Here is a 16,173-nt window from a genome sequence, read left to right on the forward strand (position 1 = left end):
GGAAAAAGAGAAAAAAGGTAAATTAATTATGAGCTGTAATTCATAAATATTCCCCTTTAAAAGATTTTTTTCTCTATATGTCAATTGCAACCACACGAAAACAGGTCTTAGTGAAAATGTTCTAAAGTTTCCCAGCTCTCTGTTCTGCCCTTTCAACAGATTATCACCTTCAAAGAAGGCAGTTATAAGCATTATTATTAATATTAGGCTGGGTTAAAACCCCCTGCGTAGTATTGTTTTATATGTATTATATTCATATAATAAGAGCTATGAAAAAAGTATTCAAAGTTGTTTATGAAATAGCTTCCTGATTATTTGTTGTAACATGTCCTGTATCAATATAATGCTAACACTGGCTGTTGAGAAAAAGTCTGTTCTGTGTTTCACTGTAAGCCCAGTTATATTAATGGATTTTTTTTGATTTTTTTTGTTCTGTTCTGTTGCTGTGTGTGTGTTTGGTGGCATATTGATTATTTTCCTTTACTTTTTTTGTGTTGCGGAGGGGCGCTTCTGTGTTTTGATTTTTTTTGTTTGTTTTTCTCTCTCTCGCGCGCGTATGTGAGGCGGCTTCACGACTTGTGTGTCTTGCTGGTCTTGAAGGACACCTGGAGGACTCGGTCGCCGAGGCGGTAGCCATTCAGGCTGGCGATGGCCATGGCCGCCTCGTCGTAGTTGGTCATGGTGACGAAGCCGAAGCCTTTGCACTTGTTGGTGTTGAAGTCACGGATGACCTTGACGTTGGTGACGGCTCCGAAGGGCCCGAACAACTGCCAGAGGACACTCTCGTCCGCTTCGGGGGATAGGTTGTACACGAAGATGCACCAGCCAGTGCCCGTGGGGCCTGAGAGGTTCACTCCCGCCAGGCTTGTCATCCCCTCTATTGTGATTGGAGAGAACCTGGTGGACAGAGACAGAGGGCTGCTTGGGTGTGAATCAGATATTTAACCACTTCACACACACAACAACAAAAAAGAATGTCAATCTCATCAACAGTTACTTCAAGATCATTGATGTTCCATAAGAACGACAACTATAAATTTCTCAGTGTAATCATTTCAGAGATTCTGCACATAAATTACATTACAAAGAAAGCATGACAGTTCCTCTACTTCATTCGAAGTTTGCCAAGATCTGGCATGACAAATTTCTGTGCGGTAGAGAGTGTACTGACTGGTGGCAACATGGCCCGCTGTGGAAAACACATATGCTCTTGAACGAAAAACCCTACAAGAAGGATCATCCCAGTCCATCACAGGTAAAATCCTCCCCGTCACAGAGCACATCTACACGGAGTACTGTCGCAGGAAAGCAGCCTCCGTCATCAAGGACCCCCACCATCCAAGTCATGCTCCCTTCTCCCTGCTGCCATCAGGAAGACGGTGCAGGAGCCTCAGGACCTGCACAACCAGAATCAGGAACAGTTATTACCCCTTAACCATCAGGCTCTTGAACCAAAGGGGTTAGTTTCAATTGCCCCTTCACTGAATTATTCCCTCAATCTATCGACTCACTTTCAAGGACTCTTCACCTCATCTTCTGGATGTTTATTGCTCATTTATTTATTATTGTTTCTTTCTTCCTTTTGTATTTGCGTAGTTTGTTGTCTTTTGCACATTTTCTGTCCTGTTGGGTGCAGTCTTTCATCGACTCTATTGTGTTTATATTTACTATGTATGCCGGCAAAAAATTGAATCTCAGGGTTGTATATGGTGACATATATGTACTGTGATAATAAATTTACTTTGAACTTTGACCATAAAACCATAAGACATAGGAGCAGAATTAGGCCATTCTGCCCATCGAGTGTGTGCTACCAAGAACCTATCAACTGCCACTTTGAATAGGACTTGGCCTCCACAGCAATGAATTCCACAGATTCACCACCCTCTCACTAAAGAAATTCCTCCTTATCTCTGTTTCGAAGGGACATCCTTATATTCTGAAGCCATGCCATCTGGTCCTAGACTCCTCCACTACTGGAAACATCCTCTCCACATCCATTCTATCTAGCCCTTCAATATTCAGTAGGTTTCAATGAGATCCCCCCTTATTCTTCTAAACTCCAGCAAGTACAGGTCCTAAGCCATCAAGCCCTCCTCGTATGTTAACCCTTTCATTCCTGGGATCATTTTCATGAGCTTCCTCTACCACACTCCAGTGGTAGCACTTCCTTTTTTAGTTAAGAGTTCACTTGGCTAATGACCTCCTGTGACATTGCACACCGGATCTATAGGTGCGTGGTGAAGAATATGCTGGCTGGTTGCATCATGGCCAGGTATGGGAACACCAACGCCCTTGAATGGAAAAGCTGAGAAAAAGAAGATTGCAGGTTCATCTTCTTTATTCCCCCCCCCTCATTCTAGCTCTCATATCTTTCTTTGCTTTGTACTCCCTCTCTTTTGTTCTCTCCTCTTTTTCTCTTACTCTCCTCAAGCACAGAAATTAGATTGTTGATCTGATGATTTAAGTTAAAGTCCCAAACTAATTCTGGAACTAGAGAACAGATCTCATTCATCCATCAATGCCTTTCAGGAAAAGAAATTTACCATCCTTTAGGTATCCCATAACTGCCCACTGTAACACCCTGGTCACCTTATCGAGATGCATCACGGCTTGCTCTAGCAATTGCTCTGCCCAAGACCACAAGGAACTTGAGAGAGATGTGGACACAGCTCAGCACATCATGAAAACCAGCCTCCCCTCCATGGACTGCAACTATACTCACTGCCTCAGTAAAAGATCAAGGAGTGTGACTCAAGAAGGCAGCATCCATCACTAAGGACTCTAGTACATCCAGGTTCTCATTACTACCATCAGGGAGGAGGTACAGGAGGAGGTTGTTGTTCTAACCTTTTATTAATAGAGTACCAACAAGTGGGAGCAGATCTTTCTGTCCAGATGAAGGGTCTTATCCAAAAACATCAACTGCCCATTTTCCTCCACAGGTGCTGCCTGATCCACTGAATTCCCATTTGTTACTCCCAGATTCCAACATTTGCAGTCTCCTGTATCTTTGGAAACTGTCCTTCATTCTTTTGCTTCTTGTAAATGTCTTTGAGGGCAAACCAACATTTAACTCCCTCTGACACTTACAGTGACAAATGCACTTTGATAATAAGACCACAAGAACATAAGGGGTAGGAGCAGAATTGGACTATTCAATTCATTGAGTCTGCTTCACCATTCTGTCATGGCTGATGTATTGTTCCTCTCAACCCCATTCCCTCATGTTCCCCCCTAGCCCTTTGATGCCCTCTAATCAGAAACCTATCAACTTCTGCTTTAACTATGCCTAATGACTTGGCCTCCACAGCCATCTGTGCCAATGAACTCCACAGATTCACCATCAGCTGCCTAAAGAAAATCCTCCTAATCTCTGTCCTAAAGGGACGTCCTTGTATTCTGAGGCTGTGCCCTCTTGCCCTAGACTCCCCCTCATCCTCTCCACATCCACTCTGTCTGGGCCTTTCAATATCCAATGCATTTCAATTAGAACCCCTTCTCATTTTTACTTTGACTTTAATCCCAGATTTATTTAATTAATCAAATTTAAGTCACCCAGTTGCCGTGATGGGATCTGAACTCGCTGACAGTAACTCTACCAGGATGCTGTTGTGGCAGTTCAATCTACACATCATATCTCAGTGCTAGCCACTGCTAATACTGGGTTGGAATCAGAACATGGGTTGACGTGAAAATGTCACGCACAAAGAGGCAGACAGAGTCCTCCTACATGGTGAGGTGTGTGAAAAATTAATGATTGATTAGGAGAACAGCTCTTGTCCCTGAAGGTACAAAAACCTTGTTCTAAACAAGGAGTAGCATCTGGTCCAACTGTACATTTAATGAAATAATTCACAAGGGAATATTTTTAAGCCTATTATACACCTTAGGTAACAGGTGGGACAGTGGTGATACCCACTTTTATTCTGTTTATATTCCTGAAACTGAAAATTGTAGCCCAGGGATGGTAATCACATTTCTGGGCCTGACCAACTTTTATCAATAACCTATTTTTGGGTTACCAGGCAGAGGCGAAGATCATCAAATTGCCTCTGGGTCGATTAAATAAAGCACAGAGGCCTTGACTTTCAAATCCTCACCTTTGTTTACAGATGCTCAATGCTGTCTCATTTGTCTAACTCGTCTTCTTCAGTCCGTTGAAATATTTGGATCTCCAATTTGATTTGGTCCATCACTATTTCTTGCACTATAAGCTTCACATGCTAAGGAGGAACTCCCAATCTATCTTGTATCAGCTCTTGCACTTTATTTGGCTGCCTGCATTGCGCTTTTGCTGTAAACGCGGTACCACATCCTGAACTCTGCTTGAGATGAACTGACCATGTATGCAGACGGAAAGTGCTGCACAGAGTCTGTGCACACAAAGATCCTACAAACAGGAAGAACCTGGTCTTCTGATTTTATTTTAATTATAACTAACTGAAAGTAGAAGTATTAATTCAGCATAGAGAACTCTAGGCCACCTTCAACATCCATTGGAAGTTGAAGGTAGGATTTCTGTTTTGCGGCATTTCTAGAAGGTCTCCATCCCTTCCTCCATTCAGGAGGATCAGGCAGGGTTCCATAAGACTGCGGAAACTGCTGAGAGCTGTGGACATAGCTCAGCATATCACGGAAACTAGTCTCCCTCCAAGGACTCTGTCTACACTTGGGAATGCAGACGGTATAATCAAAGATATTCTCTCTTCTTCCTCTCTCATTAGACATAAGACACAAAAGACTGAAATCATGTACCACCAGGCCCAAGGACAGCTTCTAACCCACTGTTATAAGACAGCTGAATGGACCTCTGGCATGAGAAGATAGACTCTTGACTTTACAATCTACCTGATTGTGGTCCTTGCACTTCATTTGTCTGCTTACACTGAACTTTCTCTGTAACCAATACCACATTCTTGTACTACGTCGATGCACTGTTGCAATGAATTTTATTAAATTCTAGTTCCTTTTTATTACCTTGATGTAGATGTGCAGAATGGTCTGTCTGGATGACACACAAACAAAGGCCTTTCACTGTATCTCATAGAGTCACAGAGTCATAGGACACTACTGCACAGAAACAGGCCATTTGGCCCACCTAGACTGTGCTAAACTATTATTCTGCCTCGTCCCATCAACCCGCACCTGGACCATAGCCCTCCATATTCCTCCCATCCATCTACCTATCCAAACATCTCTTCAACGATGCAGGCAAATCCACAACCACTACTTCTCCTGGCAGATTTTTCCACACTTGCACCACCCTCTGAGTGAAGATGTTCTCCCCCAGGTTCCCCTTAAATATTACACCTGTCACCCAAAAACTATGACCTTCATAAATCTGTATAACTCTGTCAGATCTCCCCTCATTCTCCTAAACTCTTGGGAATAAACTCCTAATCTCTTCAACCTTTCTCTATCACTCAGGCCCTCAAGTCTCAGCAACACCCTTGTAAATTTTCTCTGTATTCTTTCAATCTTGGTCCATGTGACAATACAAATATCGGTAGGCCCTAAGATCTGGAATTTCCTCTCCAAACTTCTCCTCATCTCTCTTCCTTCTGGACACTCATTAACATTGACCTCTCTGACCAAACGTTGGTCACCCTGCCTCTTTCCTTGTCTCAGTGTCACCACTGTGCTTCTTGTTCCAAACTCCTTGGGAACATTTACAATGTTAACAAAGTCGTTTTACCCTGTGTGGATTGTACACAATCCAGTCCATGAATGACTTCATGCAGAATACATTCCAGTCCATGCATTATCCTGCATGTAACTGAGGCTTTGTAAGGTATTGGTCAGACTGCACTTGGAGTACTGTGAGCAATTTTGCATCTTTTATCTAAGAAGATGTGATGGTGTTGGAGAGGATCCAGAGGAGATTCATAAGAGTGATCCTGGGAATGAAAGAGTTAATGTATGAGAAGTGTTTGATGCCTCCAGGCCTGTACTTACTGAAGTTTAGGAGAATGAGGGGGGAACCTCACTGAAACTTATCAAATATCGAAAGGCCTACATAGAGTAGATGTGGAGAGGATGTTTCCTGTAGTAGGACAATCTAGGACCAGAGGACGCAGCCTCAGAATAGACGGATGTCCATTTAGAACATAGAAGAGTACACACAGGAACAGGCCATTTGGCCCACAAAGTTGTGCCAAACCAGCTAAAAAGCAAATCAAAAGCACCCAAGCACTAATCCCTCCGACCTACACCATGTTCATATCCCTCCATCTTCCTTACATCCATGTGCCTATCCAAACAACTCTTAAAAGCCTCTAATGTATTTGCCTTGACTACCGCATCAGAAAGCACATTTCAGGCACCCATGATTCTTTGAGTGAAAAAACTTCCTGCACATCTCCCCTGAATTTCACCGTCAATGCATGCCCTCTGGTGTTAGACATTTCAACCCTGGGAAATGAATACACTCTGTCCACTCTATCTATGCCGCTCATAATCTTGTGAATCTCAATCAAATCTCCTCTCAGCCTCCGACGCTCCAGAGAAAACTACCCAAGTTTATCCAGCCTCTCGTGATAGCACATGACCTCTAAACCAGGCAGCATCCAGGCAGTAAAAAAACTACTCTCTGTGAAACAAAATTCTTGCCCCGCACATTTCCTTTGAACATATCCCCTCTGATCTAAAATCCATGCCTTCTGGTACTAACTATTTTGAAAAATGCATTGGCTGCTACTCTAGTTATGCCTCTCATAATCTTATAAATCTCTATCAGATGTCCCCTCAGCCTCTGCCGCTCTAGAGAAAATGCCAAGTTTGTTCAACCTCTCATTATAGCATAAGCTCTCTAATCCAGGCAGCATCCTGGTGAAGCCCTTCTATACCCTCTGCTCAGCCTCCACATCCTCCTTATAATGGGACGACCAGAACTGTAGGCAAAACCCCAGATATAACCGAACTAGTTTTCTGAAGCTCAAAATACTTTCCCAACTCTTGAAATCAATTACTTTACTAATAAAGGCATACTCCTTCTTTACCACCCTATCAGCCTGTGCAGCTACTTTCAAGGAGCTATGGACTTGGATCCCAGGATCTCTCTGCTCATCAACACTGTTCGGGACCATTAATCTCTTTACATTTGAACTACCAAAATGCAACACTTCACATTTGGCCTGAGTTGCAAGCATACTATGTTGGTTGTCCTCCTCATCTCTGTACCAAAGGAACATCCTTCTAATCTGAGGCAATGTCCTCTTGTCCTAGACTCTCCCAGTATTGGAAACATTCTCTCCATGTCCACTCGATCCAGGTCTTTCGATATTCCATAAGTTGGAATGAGATCCCCCTCATCCTTTCGAACTCCATTGAGGTCAGGTGTGGCGACATGAAACACTTTTCATAAGTTAACCCTTTAATCTCTGAGATCATTCTTGTGAGCCTCCTTGGGACCCTCTCCAAGGCCAGCACAGCCTTTCTTAGGTAAGGAGCCTAAAACTGCTCACAATACTCCAAGTGTGGTTTGATCAATGCCTTAGGAAGCCTCAGCATTACGGCCTTGCTTTTGTATTCTTGTCCTCTGGAAATGAACGCTAACATTGCGTTCACCTGCTGACTAATTACTCAACTTGCAAGCTAACCTTTCAGGGATCTTGCACGAGGACTCCCAGGAAGCTTTTTTTTAAAAACACAAACGGAGGTATAAGTCAGCCACTCCTCCCCACAAAGAATTCAAGATGGGTATCTACTGGACATTGCATACTTCCAGTTAAGTTTGCATCAAACAAGTTTTTTTAAGGGTGCTTTTGAAATCAAATGGAGGTGAGGAGTTACAGTCACTGTGAATGACATTTGCCCCCTTTATTTGAAGATAAAACCATCTTCAAATAATCCATCCTCAACGCAACACATAGTGGTCACCCTTGCAGCAATGCCTAGCCACTTACACAGAAAAGAATAAAATATTCAGATAAAATGTAAACTAATCTGTTAAATACAAAAACATAAACACAGGATTATGCAGAAGCTGGAAATCTAGAGAAACACACAGAAAACGCTGGAGGAACTCAGTAGGTCAGGCAGCGTCTATGGAGGGGAAACAACAGTTTACGTTTTGGGTTGAGACCTTCTCAGCCCAAAACATCAACCATTTATTCCCCTCCATAGATGCTGCCTGACCTACTGAGTTCCTCCAGCGTTTTCTGTGTGTTTCTCCAGCTGAGCTCTTCCAGCATTTTGTGTGTGCTATTGAGATCAAAGTCACATTTTGACACATTTGAACATTATTAGAAAAAAAACAACTTGCTTCTCTCATTTAAAATATGCAGCAACAACAACATAACGAAAATATCGAAACATGCATTATGAGAAAACTCCAGGTATGGAAATGCAAACGATTAGATTTGAATAATAAAACCATGAGATGCTGAGAAAGAGGCACTTAAATAAAAGCAGCACAAACAAGCCACTGGGAACCTCAGGCAAGAGGAAAATAAAGGTCATGCAACTGAGAGACTAGGCATTGAAAGAGAAATTAAAACATATCCCATGCTGGGGAAAGAAAATGTTAGTTCAGAAATATAAATGAGGCACTGACTAGAATTTAACAGTAATCCAGTTATTCGACTAATTACTGTTGCAGACAAAGACTGCATTATCTGAGGTAAGAACTGAAACACCCCGATCCACAACTTCAAGAGGACGAATGAAGAAACGTTCGCAGTATTGTGGACAGTTTGGTCATCCTGTTTTAGGAAAGGCATCATTAAACTGCAGAGAGTGCAGAGAAGATGTATGGTGATGCTGCTAGGATTTGAGGGTCTGAGTTATGGGGAAAGCTTTGAGTAGGCTACCACTTTATTCCTTGGAGTGTAGGAGATTGGGGGGGGGCAACCTTGTAGAGCAGTATAATATAAATTGGGTGAATGTATGTGATCTTTTTTTCTCCCCAGGGAAGGGAAAATTAAAACTAGGGGGCATAAATTTAAGGCAGGAGGTGAAAGGTATAAAAGGGACCAAAGGGGCCTCTTCCTGATGCCGAGGGTGGTTGGTATATTGAATGAGCTGCCAGAGGCAGGAACTGTAACAACATTGAAAAGACATTTGGATAAGTATGTGGGTAGGAAGAGTATTGGACTAAGTGTGGGCAGATGGGATAAGTTTGGTGGGTACCTTGTTTGGCGTGGATGGGTTGGGCCTTAAGCCCTGTTTCTCTGCTGTGTTTCTCTATGGCCTAAGGGAGATTGAAATGAGATCACATGAGAGTTTGTTGTGTTATTGAGCACTACAACCCAGAAAAAGGCGCACCTAGTCCATGCTGAACTATTAGTCTCAGCAACCTGCACCATTTGTCTTAAATGTTGAAACTGAACCCACATCCACCACTTCTGCTTGCAGCTCATTCCACACTTGCACCAATCACGCTCTGAGTGAAGGAGTTCCCCCTCAGGTTCCTTTCCACCATTAACCTATCAGCTCTAGTTCTCATGATGGGTCTAGTTGCTCAGTAACTGCAGGGCTGAAGACGACCTGGTGGTTGAACAGTGGAACAGTGGGAGCACTTCTGACAGGCCTAGGTGTGACGTAGACTGAATTGTTTATCGCACAGATTCACCTTCTGAAGGGAGTTGGGTATGTGATTAATGAAAGATAGAGTAGAATGGCAGCAAGGCATGTAACTTTCCAAAGAGCCGGCACAGGAATGACAAGGAGAAGGTCTTCTCTCTGACAGTAAAACTCTCCAGTTTTGGGTTTACTTGGCTGGGGAATCAGTACGTGGAAGGGTGAAGGTATTTTCATCCTTCAGACTGTGAGTTCCTACAAGTTTCACCAGGATGCTGCCTGGATTAGAGTGCATGTCTTATGAGTTTAGGTTCAGTGAGCTAGGGCTTTTCACTTTGAAGTGAAGGAGGATGAGAGGCAACTTGATAGAGATGTAGGATTTTGTGACTGAAATATGCGAGTGTCGTTTTATGAGTTTAACAAAAGCTGCAGCCCTTTACTTCCACTACGAAAAAGCCAAAAGCAGTCGCCTTCCACTGACGCCATTACGTCATGCATCGTCTCTTTAAGTGAACACAACAACTCGTTGACGGTGTTTGTGAATTATGTAGAACAGTTTCTATTATGAACAATATGTGCCATCTGTCATTATTACCCTACAGAGGTGTACCAGTTGATAAGAGGCATAGATTGAGGGAATAACCAGAGACATTTTTCCCAGGGTGGAAATAGCTAACACCAGGGGACATAATTTTTAAAATGATTGGAGGAAACTATAGGTGGGATGTCAGATGTAAGTTTTTTACGCAGAGAATGGCAATTATGTATAAACGCTATCAGGGCTGGTGGTAAAGACAGATACATTAAGGAAATTTATATAGGGCACATGGATAGTGGAAAAATGGAGGGCTTTGTGGGAAGAAAGTGTGAGATTGATCTTAGAGTTGATTAAATATTGGAACAGTATCTGTGGGCTGAAGGGCCTGTGCTGTGTTGTAATGTTCTATGTTCTAAATGTAGGCAAAACGGACTATCTTGGTAGGCATGGGAGAGTTAGGCCTGTTTCCCTGCTGTATAATTCCAGACCCCATGAACATAGTCAGCTCCTACTTTGCTGTGATGTTCTATGTTTGTCACTATGGAAACACACAGAACACGACATTCTTATTGATAACAATCTACCAGAAGATGATGGATTTGGAGAAACAGGCTCCAGTAAGGAGCAAGCCCCTGAGCTAGGTGTACTGACCTTCTGGCAAAGATGCTGCCACAGTCCCCACAGGGAGGGAGGGAGTTCCAGGATATGGACGTAACGGAAGGATGATGTGGATGATCTTATGATCCACGAGCATTACCTCACTACTTTTTTATTTCTGTTATTTCGCACTACTTATTTGATAGACACATTTAAAACTCAGTTTTCCCTCTACATATATTTATCACGTATTTCATTGTACTGCTGCCATAAAGTTAACAAATTTCACAACATATGCCGGTGATGTTAAATTTGATTCTGATTCTGATATGTGACTTGTAGTGGTGGGGGGGGGGTGGGGGGGCTGGATATGGTTGTATAAACACTGCGGCCACTTGGTGAAGAGAACCAATGGAGAATGGGGTGCCAATAACATGGGCTGCCTTGTCCACAGTTGTGCTGGGTATCTTGAGGGTAGTTGAAGCTACGATCATCCTTGCAACTGTGAAGCATCCAGTTTACGCTCCTGACTTGTGGGGCGGTGTGATGGCAAGGCAGTTAGAGTAATGGGATGTATGGGGTGTCAGGGAGGGGTAGCACCTCTGGTGGGGTAACATGTCGCGTCTTTTTTAAGGCGGTTAGTCCACCTTTGGTCCCCACCTGGCACTCAGCTCTCACCTGTGGCTACCCATAGCTGTTTGCATGTGACAGCGGCCACACCCCGGGCAATGGCTTCGACAAGCCGGCTAAACCAGGTGAGGGTAGCCGACGGGTCTCAAACCCTCGGTGAGATAGGGAGTTGTCTATCCCAGCATGTGAAGACAGACTCCGGCGGATTGAGCGGACGAGACCAATGGAAGGTCCAACGGTCAAGAAGGCGGTCTCTGCAAGCGTCGTGGAACGTGTAGAGCAGGACAAGACACAGAAGACGTCCTGGTCATCCACTGCACCTAGTCCCATCTCCAGCCGTCTCGACTCCGTCTTGCCACTGGATCCAGATGGGAATTGGGAAGAGAGAGTGAGGCTGATGCTGCGCAACTCTCCCTCACTTAAATCCAAATCATGCGCTAGTCTCGACACCATCAATAATGGTGTCGAGGTCCTCATCGACGTACGATGGACGAACAGCAACAACAATGCTATAACAGTGCCAGATCACAGACCAGGGTTCAATTCCCGCTGCTGTCTGTAAGGAGTTTGTATACTCTCCTGTGACTTTAAGTATTTTAGACAGCTGGAAGCCAATCTCGGGTCAATATCATTCCCCTCACTAGTAAATTAATCAGCTCCAGGCAATTTTAATGTCACCATTCAATCTTACAGGGAAAGGCCATTTGCTCCAGCACCATCTCTTTGATGACACCAATTCCTAGACCAGACTTCCACAGTCTTGTACATTCCACATCATCGCAACAGATTGTACAGGAAATATATTCCCCGTAGCTTTTGGTTTTCCTGACAATTATGTGAAAACCATGTCTTTTGGTTCCCCACTAGTCTCACTATGTAAACTATCAAAACCATTGGTGATTTGGAGCATTTCAATCAAATCTCCTCTCAACCTTCTTTAGACTGTGCAACTAACTGTGGACTGTTCCATGTGCTGAATGTATCACAGATATATCTTACTTTGATCTATCATCCCTGTGCCTACCTAGAGTTTCTTGAATGCCCCAAATGTATCTGCCTCTACCACCACCCCCGGCAGGAGGTTCCACGCACCCACCACATTCTCTGTAAAAAACTTACCTCTGACATCCCCCTTATACTTTCCTCCAATCATCTTAAAATTATGCCCCTCATATTAGCCATTTCTGCTCTAGGAAAACGTCTCTGGCTGTCCATTTGATCTAAGCCTCTTATCATCTAACAAGACACCTCTCATCCGGCTTTGTTCCAAAGAGAAAATCCTTAGCATGCATGGTTGTCCCATCAAATATGACTTCCATGATTTTCCTGAGGTTTGACGGTAGATAAATTGCATAAAAACAGGCTGGATTGGATTTGTATGCCTTGTGTGGGAGTGTCAAGGACCAGAGGGGACAGAAGGACATCACTTTAATAGAAAGATGAGGAGAAATTTCTTTAGGTAGAAGGTGGTATATCTGTGGAATTCACTGCCACTGACAGCTGTGGAGGTCAAGTCATTGGGAATATTTAAAGCGGAAGTTGATAGGTTCTTGATTTGTCAGAGGTTACAGGGAGAAGGCGGGAGAATGGGGTTGAGAGGGAAAATAAATCAGCTATGATCGAATGCTGGAGCAGACTCGATGGGTCAAGTGGTCTTAGGCCTTATGGTGTGAACAAGGCCGAGTTGGGCAATTAGTCACAGAGTGTGACTGTATGAGAACAGCTTGGCTAGAGGTGTAGCAGACTTGGGAATGCACGTCCCTGGTCTCATAACTTTTCTTTTTTCCTTGACTTCACTCTGGGAAAATTTTAGCAAGAATTACTTCACTCACTTTTACACTAGTGTAACCATGTCGGACATTCCACCCTGCAAAAACTCATTTCAGGGAGGTAGCACCATCAATTTGTGGGAGACTCCCGGAACTTCCAGGAGAGATGGGATGTCTGCCATGTGACCGTTGCATTTCATTTTTTATTATTAAAGTGCACATTTATTCACCTTGCTAATGCTAAAATAGCTGCCTGTGCCTTTAAGAGAAAACGGTGATGTCATTTTGCATGGGTGGAGTAGAACGAAGAGATGCCATGTTCTAGAAAGGACAACGGTCGAATGCTTTTCACAGGTTTGGTGAGGAAAGGTGAATAATATTTGATAATATCTATGTAAATTCATTTATAAATCTAGAATATCAGTAATTTGACGTGTTTTACACGTGGATGGTTTAGATTTTCTCAAGTAAAATTGATTGACGCTGGAATAGCGTGATTGTGAATTTCCTTAATCGGCCTATTAGGTTCGTCTTTTTAGTAATTCAACTACGAGGCAATATATTGTAAAAGTTTATTTGTTTTTCTTTATTGTTTCATGACTGAATATGAATGTAACAGAGTAATGTGAATGCTTTAATCTCTGTTCAGTTAGCGTGAGTGAGGAGAACTCATTTCAAGGTCTAGCCTACATGTGTTTGGAAGTTAAGATCTTGTGGGCCAAATGTGAGTATATCCCTTAGTTAAGATGAGATGTATTTATTCATATTTTTGATGTTGTGTATAAGGTGCAGGGTGGTGGGATTCTGATGTTGTTTGTACTGCTTTTTTAGAATTGCTACTACCGAATTGGTTTTGTATATTTTGTTTGAGTTATTTTCATACTGCATAACAAGGGTGCGGTCCGAAGTTAAACTGAGATTGCAATAGTGGAAACTTTGCAAAAATTTAATTTGTCGTTTTTATTTTGATACGCTCTTTCTGCAAAGAAACATCAAAAACAAATAAAGGAATTTAAGGCCCGAAAAAGTATTTATTGTCCTGCGTGTGTATTTTTCCCCAGGCTACAAAACTAGTAAGGGCATCAAAGGTTATGGGGAGAAGGCTGAAGAATGGGGTTGCGAGTAAATCAGCCACGTTGCAATGGCGGAGCAGACTTGATGGGTTGAGTGGCCTAATTCTGCTCCGATGTCGTTTGTCGGACAAAAGGAAATCCAGTAAAACATCACGTTCTGGAAAACAACAAGGGATGGCGGTTTAAGAGTAAGATTTGTCTGTTCGGGTGCATTTCAAAAATTGCCAAAGAATTGGACACTGAGCTGCAGGAAAGTGAACAGAGATACTTCAAAGCAACACACAAAACAAATGAATCCTGGGCCAGTTTGGGATGGGATGGTCAAAGTAAACAACAATTAAATAGAGTATGTATCGCTGACATTTATACAAGAGCTGGCAACAGTTCTGAAGATCAATGGCAACCAAGTAAACATTTACAACTGAATAAATTTAACTGGATTACTGGGGTACATATTAAATTCTAGGTCTTTGCCAACTAGATGCCCTTTGGAACATTAATTACCTCTTTACGCCGTAGGCCATATTAAGTAAATTGTCCAGCCTGTGAAGGAAGGAGAGATGGAAGGAAGGGTGGATGTTAGTATCTATGAAACAGTCGAGCCTTTATTTGAAGATATACAGAAAGAGAGAGAGAGATAGGTAAAGACGGAGAGACCAGTAGCAAATACATGACATTAGGAGTATCAACACTTTCAATTAAAAGTAGGCAGAAACATAAAGTTTACATGACTGCTGAATTAAAATGGCACACACTATCCAAAGATGGTTACACAGGCTTTACTCAATCACTGCATTTGGTTGTCACAATTATAAAAGATGTAAAGCCATACAGCACAGAAACAGGCCATTCAGCCCAACTAGTCCATTCTGATCCAATCAATTGCTTCAAATCCAAGTCCCATTGTTACTTACCACTTAGCTGTGGAGGTAGAGAGCAGAAATTTAATATGAGAAGAGAAAGAGTTAATAGAAACCTGAGGGGAAACTTTTATTCTACGAAGTGTGGTACATATAAAAGCTCAAGACCATGAGACATAGGAGCAGAATTAGGCCATTTGGCCCATTGAGTCTGCTCCACCATTCCATCATGGCTGATTTATTAACCCTCTCAACCCCATTCTCTTGTCCTCTCCCTGTAACCTTTGCCATCTTTGCTAATCAAGAACCTATCAACCTCCTCTTTAAATATTCCCAATAACTTGACCTCCACAACTGTCTATGGCAATGAATTCCACAGATTCACCACCCTCTGCTAAAGAAATGTCTCCTTGCTTCTATTTTAAAGGGACGTTCTTGTATTCTGAGGCTGTGCCCTCTGGTCCTGGACTCCCCCACTATAAGAAATATATCTGCACGTTCATTCCATCTAGGCCTTTCAATATTTGATAGGTTTCAATAAGATATTCCCTCATTCCTCTAAGCTCCAGCGAATATAGGCCAGAGCTATCGGAAAGGAGTTGAAGAAAATTTCTCATTGTCTAGAGACTGGAACTCCCAGATGGAGGGAGGGAGGAGCTGTCGGTACAGGTGAATGTAACCAGACATTCTCGAAAGGTGGTGTAATCTGCAAGTTCATGGACAATGTAGGAACAGGCTAAGTGCTGCTTTTTAGCTGGAGTAAACAAGATAGGTTGGAGGCCACTCATCTTTTCCCAGGGAAAGGCAACCAATTGGCTTAAGGTGAGAGGAAAGATTTAAACGGGACTTTCAGCAAAGGGTGGTGAATCTGTAGAGGTCAAATCATTGGGTATATGTGGAGATTTTCTTTCCGACGGTGGGGGAGTCTAATACCAGAGGGCACAGCCTCAGACAGAACATCTCTTTAGAATAGAAATGAGTAGGAATTTCTTTAGCCAGAGGGCTGTGAATCTTTGGAATTCATTGGCACAGACGCTGTGATGCCCAAGCGTCTGGGTGTAATTGAAACAGAGGTTGATAGGTTTATGATTAGTAAAGGTTCAAACGTTATGGGGGAAGGCAGGAGAAGGGGGGGTGAGAGAGATAATAAATCAGCCACGATGGAATGGTGGATCAGACTCATT

The 16,173-nt window shown here is 42.8% G+C and overlaps 1 protein-coding gene across 8 annotated transcripts in view; it reads right to left on the reverse strand.

The window, feature by feature from the left end:
- Positions 1–569: 569 nt before the first annotated feature.
- Positions 570–16,173, reverse strand: part of elavl3 (ELAV like neuron-specific RNA binding protein 3) — a 64,100-nt gene continuing 48,496 nt past the window's right edge. For 3 of the 8 annotated variants that reach the window (XM_072248547.1, XM_072248542.1, XM_072248543.1), the window contains one exon: positions 570–897. In XM_072248547.1, the coding sequence (XP_072104648.1) occupies positions 570–897 (328 nt within the window). Of the gene's footprint in view, positions 919–8,139; positions 8,143–14,633; positions 14,673–16,173 lie in introns of all 8 variants that reach the window. The other 5 variants (XM_072248539.1, XM_072248545.1, XM_072248540.1 and 2 more) reach the window with 4 other exon arrangements.

The sequence above is a fragment of the Mobula birostris genome, chromosome 32 (assembly GCF_030028105.1).
Source record: "Mobula birostris isolate sMobBir1 chromosome 32, sMobBir1.hap1, whole genome shotgun sequence".
NCBI classification, from domain to species: Eukaryota; Metazoa; Chordata; class Chondrichthyes; order Myliobatiformes; family Myliobatidae; genus Mobula; species Mobula birostris.